Source organism: Heterodontus francisci, chromosome 17 (assembly GCF_036365525.1).
Source record: "Heterodontus francisci isolate sHetFra1 chromosome 17, sHetFra1.hap1, whole genome shotgun sequence".
In the NCBI taxonomy this organism is placed as follows: Eukaryota; Metazoa; Chordata; class Chondrichthyes; order Heterodontiformes; family Heterodontidae; genus Heterodontus; species Heterodontus francisci.
The window spans coordinates 55,824,580-55,839,628 of record NC_090387.1 but is presented as its reverse complement, the minus strand read 5'-3'; the positions used below and the strand labels follow the sequence as shown (position 1 = coordinate 55,839,628).

The 15,049-nt window shown below is 43.2% G+C and overlaps 1 protein-coding gene across 4 annotated transcripts in view; it reads left to right on the top strand.

Annotated features, from left to right (window-relative positions):
* Positions 1 to 14,349, top strand: part of rpgrip1l (RPGRIP1 like) — a 263,930-nt gene extending 249,581 nt beyond the window's left edge. For 3 of the 4 annotated variants that reach the window (XM_068049460.1, XM_068049459.1, XM_068049461.1), the window contains one exon: positions 13,393 to 14,349. In XM_068049460.1, the coding sequence (XP_067905561.1) occupies positions 13,393 to 13,490 (98 nt within the window). In that variant the 3' untranslated portion in view covers positions 13,491 to 14,349. The remainder of the gene's footprint in view (positions 1 to 13,392) is intronic. The other variant, XM_068049458.1, reaches the window with a different exon arrangement.
* The last annotated feature ends 700 nt before the right edge of the window (positions 14,350 to 15,049 follow it).

Here is a 15,049-nt window from a genome sequence, read left to right as displayed (position 1 = left end):
AGTTATGAACAGACTGAAGGGTTTTGGAAGAACATGAAATGTGAGCTGGTTAGCAAGTTATAGATAAGTTGGTGCCTCTTGATGGCACTATTGTGACTCCTTGCATCACTTTACTGATGATTTGAAGAAGGCTTATAGGGCGGTATTTGACATGGTTAGATTTACATAGTACTCTTTAATGAAGAAAAACATCCAAAGGTGCTTTACAGAAGCATAATCAAATGAACATGGATTCCAAGACAAAGAAGGAAATATTAGGATGGCTGGCTCAAAGCTTGGTTAAAGAGCTGGGTTTTGTGGACTGACTTAAACGAGGAGATGGTGGTGCATAGGTTTGAGGACAGAATTCCAGAGCTGGGGGCAGATGGTTAAAGGCGTGGCCAGCGATGGTTGGGTGAAGAAAGCAGAAAATGCACAAGAGCCAAGGGTAAGAGGAATGGAAAGTTCAGGAGGGGTGGTTGGTTGTAGGGACTATTTGAGGTTGTAGAGATAGGGAGGGGAAAAGGCTTTAGCAGAGGGATGAGGAGTTTAAATCTGATGCATTTGGGACCTGGAGTCAATGTATGTCACTAAGGACAGGAACAGTGGGTGAGTGAGACTTGGTGTAGGACAACGTATGGGCACCAGAGGTTTGGATGATTTGTAGTTTACAAAGGGTGATAAATGGGGAGGGCAGCCAGGTAAGCATTGGACAAGTCAAGTTTGGAGTTGGCAAAGGTATGCAAGAGGGTTTTAGCAGCAGATGGGGTGAGACAGAGGCGGCGACAGATGATGTTGGTGAGATGGAAGTAGATGGTCTTTGTGATGGAGAGCATATGGTGTCAGCTCCGGGTCAAATAGGGCACTGAGGTTGTGAACAGTCTGGTTCAACCTGAGACAATTGCCAAGGAGGAGTATGGAAAGAAGTGGCCTGGGTACAGAGTTTGTAGCATGTGCCAAAGCTGATTGCTTCATTCATCCCAGTGTTTGACTAGAGGAAATTGCAGCTCATCCAAGACTGGATGCAACTTTATAACAAGAAGAAGAACAACAACTTGTATTTATATAGCACACTTAATGTAGTAAAACATCCCAAAGCACTTCGGAAGAGCATTGTCAAACATAATTTGACACTGAGCCAGTGAGAAGATATTAAGACAGATAACCAAAGAAGTAGGATTTAAGGAGTGTCTTAAAGGAGGAAAGAGGAAAATAGTCACAGTGGTCTAGTGAGGGAATTCCAGAGTTTAGGATCTTGGCAGCTAAAGGCACAACGGCCAATGGTGGAGTAATTAAAATCAGGGATGCTCAGGAGACCAAATTTGGAGGAGGGCAGATATCTCGGAGGGTTGTAGAACTGAAGGAATTTACAGAGATGGGGAGAAGTAAGGCCATGGAAAGATTTGAAAAGGATTTGAGAATTTTAAAATCGAAGCGTGCGTAACTGAGAGCCAGTGTAGGTCAGCGAGCACAGGGTTGATGGGTGAATGGGACTTGATGCTTATTTGAACATGGGCGGCAGAGGTTTTGATGACATCATGGAGAAATAGAACATGAGAGGCCAGCTAGGAGTGCATTAGAAGTGTCAAGTCTTAGAGGTAACAAAGGCCTGGACAAGGGTTTCAAAGGCAGATGAGCTGAGACAGGTTGGAATTGGGCGATGTTATGGAGTTGAAAATAGACAGTCTTAGTGATGGCACAAAGTTGTGGTCGGAAACTCATATCGGTGACACCTAGGTTGTGAACAGTTAGGTTCAGCCTTAGTTGCCAGGGAACAGAGTTTGTGGCGAGGACCGAAAATAATGGCTTCAGTCTTCCCAATGTTTAGTTGGAGGAAATTTCTGCTCATCCAGTACTGGATGTCAGACAGGCAGTTAGACAGTTTAGAAGGGGTCAGGAGAGTATGGTGGTAGGAAAGAGCTGAGTATCGTCAGCGTACATGTGGAAACTGGCAGCACGTTTTCGGAAGGTGTCACCAAGGGGCAGAAAAGGGAGGTTGGAGATGGGGCAGTAGTTTGCAAGGATGGTGGGGTCAAGAGTTGGCTTTTTGAAGAAAGGGTGATGATGGCGGAATTGAAGGAGAGAGGGACTGTACCTGTGGAGAGAGAACCGTTAACCATATCAGCTAACATGGGAGCCAGGAAGGGAAGTTGGGTGGTCAGCAGTTTAGTGGGAATAGGATCGAGGGAGTAGGAAGTGGGTCTCATGGACAAGATAAATTGGGAGAGGGCATTAGGCGAGAAACTAGAGAAAAATGTGTGTCCAGGGTTAGGGCAGGAGGAACCTTAGAGGAAGTTTGGCCCAGTGGTCTAGGGGAAGGAAGGCAGAGGCATCTGATCAGATGATCTTAAGCTAAGTGACCAGGGAATGGGGTTTAAGAAGGTGGTTTGTAGTAGAGAAAAGAAGCAAGGGGTTATCTTTTAATTCCTGGATGATCTTGAAATAGTGAACTGTTTTGGCAGAGGAGAGCAGGTCTCGACAGTGCTTTATGTGGTTCAGCCAGATCTGGCAGTGAATGGCTAAACCAGTTATCTACCATATCTGCTCAAGTCTGCGTCCTTTAGATTTAAGGGAGTGGAGATGAAGGCCCAAAATACTTAACTTGAGCACCTGGCCTTCCTCCCCCCCCCACCCACAAAGTTCACAAACTTTAATATTTATCCTTTCTCACAACCCAGTAGACCAATGAAATTAGTTTGACTACACTCCCTCCATCCCGCACTGAGGAACTTACCTGCTCCCCCCTCCCCACCAGTGTTCCGCCTCACATCACTGGTTGGAGATCGGATGGCGCGAGAGTGCCGGCCACGAACTGCAATATCGGAGCAGGATGACCGGTGGGATAAGGTAAGTAATTAATGCATTCATTAACTTTAATTAACATATTAAAATGGCAGTTCTGTTGCTGAGCAATGGGGGTGGGGCGGGTCACCACGAGGCCTTGCCGCTGCCAGTAATATGGGGCGGGACCTTCTTGCCATCGGGTATCGTGGTGGGCCTCTCCAGGAGGCATTCCGCCCCCCCCCCCCCACCACCACCACCATGACGTCAGGGGATCGGTAAAATTCAGCCCGTATGGTGAAAGGAGGGCCAAAGGCTAGACAGTTGGGATTTTGAAAGTACAGCTGCAAGTGAATTGGGAGAAAATTTTCAGGAGTGAACACAAAGGAAAGTAGGGTTGGGAGCGGGTGTGGGTGGAGAGTGATACAAGGAAGTGAGCAGATTTGCCTCCCTATGATTAGCAGTGGGAGTAGCAAGATCACATAAAATGGCAAGGTCAAGAAGGTGGTTGTGAATATGGGTAGGGGAGTTTATATGGAGGGAGAGACAGGGCAGTGAACTCAGAGGAGAGAAAGCATGATGATTTGAGATTGAGGTTGAAACCACCAAGGATGAGAAGTCACTTGCTGCACAAGCTGAGGGAGGAAAACAGTGATGTTACCTCAGTGAAAATTTTTTTATGGTACATGGGTGGGTGGTAGAGAACAAGGATTTTTAAATGAAAGGCAACCGGGATGGAACAAGGTAAGATGCTCAGAGGAGGAGAAAGTGCCAGAGGAATAGGGGGACAGATCAAGGTGTGATTTAATGAGAAGAGCCACTCTGTCACCATGATAGTCTGAGCAGGACAAGTGGTGGAAGGTATAGCCAGTTGGGAAGGCTTCATTTAGGGGAGGTGCCATCACCTCTCGGCCAGGTTTCCGTCAATGCATGATCTCGATGCAGTCATCCACAATGAGCTCATGGATGGCAAGAGCTTTGACCACAAATGAACCAATATTCTAGAGACAGATACAGAGAGGGGCGGTGATAATTGATCTACTGATAGAGTTCACAAGGTCAGCCCTGGGAGGAGTAAGTAGGAAGGGAGGAGATTGGCAAGAGGGAGAGTAGGATAGGGCAGTTGGGGTTGTTGCTCATAAGGAGGCAGCAACGAGTACCTCAGTGGACCCTTCAGAGGATGCCAAGAGAGGCCAAGCTGAATGTAGATTTATCTAAGAGGAAGTCAAGCCTGGATGGCAACAGGAGAGTAGGAAGATTGAAGAGTGTTGTAGGGTTGGGGGTAGAGATTTGGGAGGGCAGAGAGCCCGAGAGGGGAGAAATGTAAGGAGTCATGACAACAGGAGAGAATGTCCAGAGCAGCAGCCAAAAAACACACGAATGGATATAGGGAAAATTCAAGTTACATTGGCCTGGTTATGTCTCAATCATTAGGCTACATATATATTGGTCGGAAACAGGGATAGAGAAGGGACAATTGGAAGGAGTCCAGAATTAAAGTCAAAGGTTCTGTGGTGGGACAAAGTTGACATAGGTAGGATGGAGTCGGCATGGAGCATTGGCAAGTTGTTGTCCAAATTCAGAGACAAATGTGACAGGCTAGTGCAATCCAAATTCTCTTTTCACAGTAGAGTATCAGAGGATGCATTGCTGGGAATGAAGATCCAGGAGGTGTATAGATTAGGTTGCAGGGAAAAAATAAATAGCAGTGAAGGTGGAGGTCACCATATGATCCAGAAGCAGTGGAGAAATGTATTTCAGCGCAAAAGATGTTAAAATATGTATTTTATATTATTTTTCCACCAGTTTATAGTTGTACTCAGAGCATGCTGTGCAGGCAAATTCAGATCTCAGTTCTGTGTTTATTAATAAATGTTAGTTTTCTGCGTCTTTGTTGGTCCCAGGAATCATTTTATTTCAAGGATAGAAGTCTAAGTGTTGCATGGTAAGATATGCTTTGAATAAATGTGTTTTCTTGTTCTGAAGTCATAATTGTAATGCACATACTTGTTTCCAAAGGGAGTGTATGCATCAGGTAAACATCAATTTGCATTCTCCATGTTAGACTTGTCTACACATCTACTCAGCCAGCAATAAGTCAGAGGGCAATATCATACAACATATACAGCATAGTGTGGTGTTTACATCACAGCCATGATTGAGTCTGTGCCTTTTTGTTAATGGCTTTTATTTTGGCTAAATCTCTGTGAGTTGCACTATGTATAAGTCACTGCCACATTTATTAGACTAAAAGCATGAAAGTATGAATTGTACAGTAGTAAAATGATTTTTCATAAGGATTCCTCATGTAGCTATGGGGTCTCAAGTACTTGGGCCAAAAATCAAGAGGTTGGTTTTTCCTTTCCCACCCATTGCTAAGACACACAAGCATATTTGTGAAAAGAATTACAGATCTCTCCAGAATATGGAACTTTGTATTATTTCGATGAAGATTTGTGACAATGGTGTTTTTATCATTTGAGGCTGCAATATTTTGTTGTTATTATCAGTGATATTCAATCTCCTCTGTGTAACCCATCAGCAACAAGAGCTGATCAACACTCTCAGCCAGAGCATGGCAGGCATGCGTTCACCTTCAATTCCTGGCAGCGATGCTCTTCTCTCCACTTGGAACCAGCAGTATACTGAATTGCTGAGACAGTGGTGGAATTCGACATTGCTGGGAGGTAAATGTGAGCCTGCTGCACGCCCATTGAGAGAGCAAGAAGTGCTGTGATATCTCTATCATTTCTCACCAACAGTTCAGTGCTTTCTGCCAGCGGCTGTTTCAAAGGTGATCATTCTGAAGGCACATCTCATTTAGTGTGGCTCTCTGCTTCAAACAGGGGTGGAGTGTCACAGTTGGGGATTGGATAGCTGATCTTGAAGCAACCCCAAAACAGCATTTCAAAGCTTTTGCACGAGACTGCTGAGCTGGAGTATGTCAGTACCCCGATTCCCCTTTTCCAACAATCTAAGGGATGCATGCAACAAGGAGATTGTCAAACACTTTCCAGCCCTTTTGCCCCTATATGGCACCATCTACAGCATCCTTCCCCACCGAGCTCATACATAGCAGCCATTAATGTTGCTGCTCTAACTTGCAAACTTACCTGAGTCGCTGCGCAGCTTGTAGCCTACCTAAATCTCAATTATACCTCAAATCTGCTAGAGTCCCAGTGCTTCGGCTATGGCACAGTCTTGCTTTTGAGACAAAAGACTTTGGCTCCAAGGACTTAAGTCCCATAATCTAGGTTGACTCTTCAATGCAGCACTGAGGGAGTGCTGCACTGTTGGAGGTGCTGTTTTTCTGATGAGACTTTAAACCAAGACCCCAGCTGCCATCTCAGGAGGACATAAAAGATCTCATGGTGCTATTTCAAAGAAAAATAAGGACCTTCATCCCCTAGAGCCTATTCTGCCATTCAGTGAGATCATGGCTGATCTGTATCCCAACTCCATCCACCTGCCTTGGCCCCATCTCCTTTAATACTCTTGGCTAGCAAATATCTATTGATCCAAGATTTTAAATTATTAATTGAGCTAGCATCTACAGCTTTTTGTGGGAGAAAAGTCCACAGTTCTACAACCCTAGCTTCTCTTCTGAATGGCCATGCTCTGATTTTAAAGTTGTGTCTCCTTGTCTTAGACTTCTCCACCAGCTGAAAAAGTTTCTCTCTATCAATTCCTTTCAAAATCCTAAAAAACTCAGTCAAATCACCTTTAACCTCTATATTTTAGGGAATACAAGTCTAGTTTATGTAATCTTTCCTCATAATTTAACCTTTCAAGTCCAGGTAGTATTCTGGTGAATCTGCGCTACACTCCTTCCAAAGCCAATCTATCCTTACTAAAGTGTGGTGCCCGGAACTCCATGCAGTATTCCAGATATGGTCTTACTAAGGCTTTGTGTAGTTGTAGAAAAACCTCCTCACCTTTATATTCTAGTTCTCGAGATAGAAAGCCTAACATTTCATGAACCTTTTTGATTACTTTTTGTTGCTGACTACAATTTAATGATCTGTGCACATGGACCCCTAAATCTCTTTGGACCCCTACTGCTCCTAGCTTTTCACCATTTAAATAATACTCACATCTATCTGTTTTTAGTCCAAAAAAGATCAGTTCATACTTATCCGTGTTGAAAGCTATCTGCCGCAGTTTTGCCCACACACTTAATCTATTAATGTCTCTGTAATTTTCTGTGCCATCTACACTATTTACTATGCCTCCAATCTTTGCATCATTGGCAAACATGGGTATATGGCTCTCTATTGTGTTGCTGTGTCATTAATAAATACAGTGAATAATTTGAGGTCCTGGCACAAATCCCTGTGGGTCACTAATCAGTTCCTTCCAATCTGAGTACATACCTATTATCCCTATTCTCTGTCTTCTACCACCTAACCAGTTCAATAATTTCACTTCAATTCCCTCAGTTTTACTTTTTGCTAAAAGTCTCTTCTATGGAACCTTATTGAATGCTTTCTGGAAGTCCATATAAACTAATCCATAGACATTCCTCTGTCTACTACTTTAGTTAATTCCTCAAAAAATTCAATTAGCTTCATTAAACATGACCTACCTTTAACAAATACATGTTGGCTCTCTCTAATCAGCTCAAATTTCTCTTAAGTGCTCAGTCACTCTAACCATAATTATAGATTCCAATAACTTCCTCACAACAGATGTTGGATTAGTAGCTATAATTGGCAGGTTCCTCTCTCTCTCACCTTTCTTAAATACTAGTTACATTTGCAGTTTTCCTTTCTAAGGAACAATTCCTGAAGCGAGAGAGCTTTGGGAGATTATAGCTAAAGCATCAGCAATTTCCTCACCCACTTCCTTTAAAAGCCTGGCAAGGGAGGGTTGTCGGTTGGAAGGAGGGGGCTGTTGGGTCTTCGGAGGGGCTCTCCGTGGGACACAGGATGCCTGATCACGAGACACCCCCCCCCCCCAACAAAAGCCCACAAGGAGGCAGCCAGGATTTACCTAGCCTAAGGCACCCGCCAGCCGCTGGTAAAGTATCAGTGGCAGTTAATGGGCCACTTACAGGCCTTGATTGACCTGGGGCAGGAGGGCCGTTTCTCGCTGACGCCGCCCCTGGTAAAATTGCAGCAGGGGTGGGAAGGCATCAGGAACGGCAACCCTAGCCTCCCACTCACTGTTACGCCCCTAAGACCACCAGCCCACTCCTGCTCCTGTTATGGGGCACAAAATTCTGGCCTTTTTCTGTTAATCTTTATCCCTTGCAAGTTTCTTTTTGTATTCCTTTTTGCAGCTCTTACTATTGTTTCCTTTTGCTTTTCTTCATATCTCTCCCAGACCTGTGGGTCAATTCTTTGCATTGTGCTATGCTCCTTCGTTTAGTTTTATGTTATATCTCGCCTCATTCGTCGAGCGTGGGTGCTTTGCTGGTAAGTAGAACTCTTGTCCCTTAGGGATATATTTTGGTCCTAGATTAAGCTCAAATATTTTTAGAACACCTCCCACTGTTCATCTATAGTTTTACCCGATAACTGTTTTGATCAGTTTGCTGACGTTGGTCTCTGTCTCATCCTGTTATAATGAGCCTTAACAAAATCTAGACTTATAATAACTGTGTTACATTTCTCCTTTTCAAACCTAACAATGAATTAGAACTTATTATGATCACTGCTAGATTATTGTTCCCTTATGGTTAGAGTATAAACTAAGTCTGGCTCATTTTCATTACTAAATCTAGTATGGCTTGCCCTGTTGTTGGTTCTAAAACATATTACTCCAGAAAACTATCTTGAATGCATTGAGGAAATTCACTACCTTTCTGACTTGATCTACTCTGCTTTTCCCTATCTATATGAAAATTAAACTCTTCCATTACAGCAACTTTGCTTTTGCTAAAAGCTTCTCAAATCTCTGAATTAATACAGTCTGCCACTTATACAGAAGCAAAATACTGCAGATGCTAGAAATCTAAAATAAAAACAGAAAATGCTGGAAATTTTAGCAGGTCTTGCAGCATCTGTGGAGAGAGAAACAAATCTAATATTTCAGAACTGGTGAAATGTCATCAACCTGAAACATTAGCTTTGTTTCTGACTGAGACCTCCCCCCACACCTCTCCTTCCTCCATTTGTTAATTGGAAGTCCATTTTCCCAGTCTGTTTATTCTTTGCACTAAGATCTGGGTCTCAGCCCGATTTAAGTGTCCCATTGGTACTGCTCCCTCCTGTTCTAGTATTAATGCCACTGTCCCATGAAATGGAACCCCTCCATCCTACACCAATTCTTTAGCCACATGTTCACCTTCTTGATTTGTTTGCCCCTAATGCAATTAGCACACAGCTCGGGTAATAATCCTGAGATTACCATCTCTGAGGTCCTGCTTTTTAATTTAGCTCCTAACTCCTGATGCTCCCTTAACAAGACCTCCTCCCAGTTCTTCCCTATGTCATTGGTCCTGACATGGACCATGTCAATTGGATCTTTCTCCTCTCTATCCAAACTCCTTTCCAGCCAAAATGAGATATCCCTTACTCTGGCACAAGGTAGGCATCACACTCTTCGAGACTCTCGATTGTGACTTCAGAGGATGCCATATATCCTAATTATTGAATCCTCTATAATCACTGCATTTCTATTCTGCTCCTCCCCCCTTTGCCCTCTGCTCCATGGTGCCTAGGTCAGTATTGTGGCTGTCCTCCCAGTCTTTCTGCTTAACCTTACAGGTATGAAGTATATTGTACCTGTTGAAGATCGGTGTATACGGAACCAGCTCCTCTATTTCTCCTCAGTTCCCCTACCCTGGTGACTGATAATCACACTCTCCACTTCCTGCACCTGTGTTTTTCCCTGAGTTGTGAATGCAGTCTCGAGAAAATGATCCAGAAATTCCTCTCCTCCTTTGTGTATTGGAGTGTCTCTAACTCACACTCCAGTTCAATGACTCAGAACTGGAGTGTCTCAAGTTAGAGACATTTCCTGCAGATATGGCAATCCAGGACAGTCTCACTGTCCACAGACTCCCACACAGTACAGTCCCAATGCACAATCTGCAATACCGTTTCAGGTTTTTTATTAATTTATTTGTACTAAGTTAATTCTGGTTATAATAGAATTAATTGAGATATGCATTATATTTAGTCAATAGATTTAGCTTGATTTCAGATTAATTTGGAATTGATTAGTCTTGTTTCTTGTTTATTTGTTTTAGTATCCCCTTAATCCCTGTTCATCATTTATGTATACCAGGTTTTTATTTAATGCAATTCAGATCCCTTTAATGTTGATATCTTCTATTTAGCTCATTTCAACTTTATCCCCTTACATCTAATGAATTAATGATTAATTATTTATATATATATATATATACTATTTTCTGTTGTCATTTGGTTTACATTACTGAGCACCTTCCCCCTCTGCACCTAATTCCCACTCTCACCAAATTCCTGTCTTCACTCTGTTGAGCACCTCACTTTGTTTAGTTATTCAGCCAGCTCTGCTGCAGCTCTGTGCTTTTGCAAATATCTTTCTCTATTCTCCTGGTGACCTGGGCCAACATTTATTCCTCAGTCTAAAACAGATTATGTGGTCATTTATCTCATTGCTGTTTGTGAGACCTTGCTGCGTACAAATTGGCTGCCATGTTTCCTACATTACAACAGAGACTACAACTCAAAAAGGTACCTCATTGGCTGTCAAGTGCTTTGGAATGTCCTGAGATCATGAAAGACACTATATGGGCTGCATTTAGTGAGCTCGTTGTAGGTTCTGACAGCGGACCCGTAAGTGGATGCCATACCTGCTAGTCGCGTGTGTGTCCAGCCCACCGCAATCACGCAGCAGGTGGCGAATTATAATAATGGAGGCATGGGGCCTGGACAATCACATCACAGGAGTGGGATTTGAGGCGCCAAATATGGTGTCGGATGACTCCAGAGCAGGTGTTGGTGCCATATTTAAAGCCCTTCCGGCCCTGCTTGCATTGCAGATGATTTATACTCATCTGCAGTTTCCTGGTCTCTGCTGAAGCCATTGTTGGAGTAACTCCTGGATACCGCCCGCACCCCCCCACCCCCACACTCCCTGGTGAAGGATGCCGCAGGATGGCAGAGGCAAGATACAAGGTGGCCCCACAGTTTAACGATGCCTGTCTCGGGATTCTCTTCCAGGCTGCAAAGGAAAGGCAGGAGGTCCTCTTTCCCAGCAATGGCACGAAGAGGTCCTCCCGCCTGACCAAGCAAACCTGGATGGAGATTGCAGAAGAGGTTAGCAACCATGTCGTCAATGGGTAGCCCTTGTCCCGAAGAATCCATCTCTGAAGGTGAGTGGGGGGGGGTGGGGCAGCAAAGCTGTGGCACCTGGGACTGTTGACGTATGTAGGCATCATGGCTGCTTCCCAGGAAGCAGGCACAGACCTGCAGAAAAAGCTTTCAATAGTCATAGAAGGAATGGAAATCCTTCTTGTTGATGAATCATAGAATGGAATTGTTACAGCACCAAGACAGGCCATTCGGCCCATCGTGTCCATGCTAGCTGTGCAAAGGAGCAATTCATCCACTCCCCAGCCTTCTCCCCGTAGCTCTGCAAATTCTTCCTTTTCCGATAATAATCCAATTCCTTCTTGAATGTCTCGATTGAACCTGCCTCCACCACACTCTCAGGCAGTGCATTCCAGATCCTAACCAATTGCTGCGTGAAAATAGAACCATAGAATGTAGCTGGCTGGTCCATTGGAGCCTTGATGGCCACATGCATGCATCCTATCACATACTGTAGGTGGGGGAAGCCAGCGATGGCCCCAAATCTGAGAGCCTACTCTGCCTGAATATCAGGGTCAGTCCGGGAGTGCACCTAGTCACCGGCCCTCTTGAACTGGGCATTGGTCACCTCTTTGATGCAGCAGTGGGCTGCTGCCTCTGAGACCCCACACATGTCCCCTGTGGATTCTTGGAATGATCCAGACGCGTAAAAATTCAGTGCCACGTTGATTTTCAAGGCCATGGGCATAGGGTGACCACCGAATCCTATAGGTCGCAACTCGCCGGCACATAAGTCGGTGACGAACTCCCTGGAGAGTCGCAGTTTTCGCTGACAATGGTGCTCTGACATTTGGAGATAGCTGAGTAAAGTCCGGTACACTTTGTGGCACAGGTGGGCCCTTCTTGGCATGGCCAGCTGCTGTTGCTCTTACCGTGGAGCTTCAAGGGCAGGTGCAGCTGCCTCCTGGCCCTCCCTCCGGCAGAGGCACTGCATCATGCCATGGGGGTCCAAAAATACAGGGTATAAGAGACCCATGCCAGGTGATCAGTAGGCCTCCAGAGCACTGCCCTTTGCTAATCCTCTCTGCTGTCTCGCTAATGACCCTCAGTGCCCACCCTTGCCGATAGCCAAGCCTCTCACCCTATGTTATGGCCAACTGACCCTCTCACCTGGCAGTTTGCCCACCCAACCATCTCACCTGAGAACAAGCCCCGCCCGTACAAACCAGCCAAGAATGAACTCCGCAGTGCAGACCAGCCGAGACCAATTCCCCTGCTGTTGCCACCTGAGAACCCGACCCCCCCACCCCCCCCCCCACTGCTTGCAGAGCGCACAGCACTATAGGCTAACAATGGCCTCCACTATCCCCTCTTCCCCTATGCAGAGTTGGTCATGACTGCCTACCCATCGCGGCACTGAGGCCTTGCCTCGTTGCTGCCAGCGTTCAACGGCCTGGGATTCAAGGGCATTAGGGCTGCCCGTCACCCACTTAATTCCAAACCCCCCCACATTGAATTGCATCAATTACATGCTAATGTATTAAAACTAACTGTTCTACAATTTAAATTGTACTCCCGGTGTCAGGGTGGCAACGCCGCCTTGGTGCTTTCCTGCCACTAACTAAATCCAGAACCAACATCATGACATCGAATTTCCGGGTGGACGTGTCCAATGCTATTCTCCGGTCCCTCCGTACCTCCATTCCTGTTTCAAACCACCTCACTAGATCCAGCCCTATAAGTGCATTTTTTTTCCCCTTTCACCCACTTTTAGAGTCCCAATGTTGGTACCCCTTGCTAACTATGGTTACAGAAACAAACAGTAGAGAGAAGTAAAAACAGAACGATAAGAAGGTGAAGCGAAATGGATAAATAATACTTTTAACACTGGTGGCATGGGGTTTTGGAAAATTTTGCCTTATATTCTTTTGCCACTTGTCATTTCTATTTAATATGTAGTTTATTTCCTTTCAGAGTGCCTAAGTATTTTAGGAAGTTGCAGGAGAGCATATTTATGCAATAGAGGGTCTCTATCCAAGTTTGGGGTTAATAAACATTGTTTGGAGGGAGAGCAGAGACATCTTTATTTTGTATTTGGTTTTGCTGTGCTTGGCCTGATATGCCTCATGCTGACATAGGGTACAAAAAGTGATAGATTACCTGTTGTTGGCTACCTCCATATGAGTGAGCACCAAAATAACTTACCTAACAAAATATGTAGATAGATATTAAAAATGTATTTGAGTTTTTGTGTGTGTGTGCGCGCACAAGTCTTGCATTGGGTCGTTTAAAACAACTCAAGATCATTAAATAAACTGTCTGAATCATCTTGTTCTCAACACAACCTGCAATGAATCCTTTCGGACATGACATTTTCTTTTCTTTTCAGTTTTTGATTCACAGGACAGCACATTGGTGATTGGGAAATTAAAAGTTACGGTGGAGGCATTGGAGGCATTGCTTTCAGTATATGAGGAAAACAAATAAAGACAACTGGAAAACCACGCAGGACTAGATGCTTCAATATGAATAACGTGTTTTCTTGAAAGACACTAAAATGAATTTATTTCCATTTGTGTGCACCATAATTAAAATTTGCAATGGTTATTTGATTTTCTTCATTTCCATTTTCTGTTTTCCATGTTCTGAGTTCATTCCAAGGAATTTGGTTTTCTGCCTTTTATTTAATACAGTTGAACATCCACCCTTGCACAGGGCTTTGTTAATAATTAATAACTGTGTGATTGAATGATCTTCATCATTTGCATTTTTGAACTTTTTTTCTACATATGTATGCAAGATAGATGTTTAATTTTTAATAAAGTATTTTTAGCCTACCATTCACTTGTATGCCTCTGAATAATAATCAGAAATAAAGTTTTTATATTGCCCATTATCACTTAACTAAGTAAAAATAAAACCCTGCAATTAGCTTCATTAAGAGTTTCACACTGTGAAGTTTTTAATGGCAGCAGAGTATGAAAATTGCATACCAAAGCCTGGATTAATGTGTTAATCTGCCTCTTTAAAATTCTAATGCCTATTTTATGCACATTAAATCTCAGTTCTGCTTTCCTTTGTTGCATGCAAGGCTTATAAATTAAAATGTAGAAAATAGTTGTAGGCACCTATAGATGTCTTTACTTAGAGCATTATTAGATATGTTTAAAGAATCATGCTTGTATATGGATATTTATAGCAGACCAAGGTCTATTATATTCATATTAATTGAAATAATTGGACTTTTTTCACTAAATAATCTGTAAACTTGGAATACTTCTACTGGTTAAAAGTATTAACAGAAGACTTAAAATATGCAAGTTGTTTGAAGAGAACTGACATTTGTGCATTAAAGGTGAGATTTAGAAGAGTGCATAAATGAGGACTGCTGGAAGCAATTTTGTTTGCTTTTTGGAGGAGGTAGTTTCTTACTCTTTTTTTGTGTTTGCAAACAGTCCATTCTTTCTGAGAAGCATACTTAAACAGAGAAAAAGGGATGTAATTTATTAAAATCTACCTATATTCACAAAATACATTGAATTTTTGCTTCAATGATCATGAGTCACTTCATTTAACAAAATCAGCATTCTTTTTTGAATGATTAAAATTCTGGAAAATTAGTTCTCTCCACAGATTTGAGAACATTGAAGTTTGGTAATGGAAAGAAGATGGAATTGATTATAAAACAATTCATTACTGTTCAACACTAAAGTAGATATAATGCGTAAAGGCAAGAATGGGTATCTGCATACAGTTTGAACCATCTGCTTTATTGGCCTCAATAATGGATTACTATCTTCGTGAGCCTTTGAAATAACATCCATGCAATATTAATTTGTTGATGAACAAAGTGATGCCATTGGAATAACCTCTCACCACGGCCTCAATAATCTTTGCATTGCTGTGAATTGCCTTTATTATTGCCTTGTTACTTTGAAAGTCTTAAGTAGGGTGGAAAGATCATTAACTAGTGATATACAAATACATTTCTTTAAGATTTAACCACATACATCTGTTAAGCTAACAATACCATGCCCACTGCACAG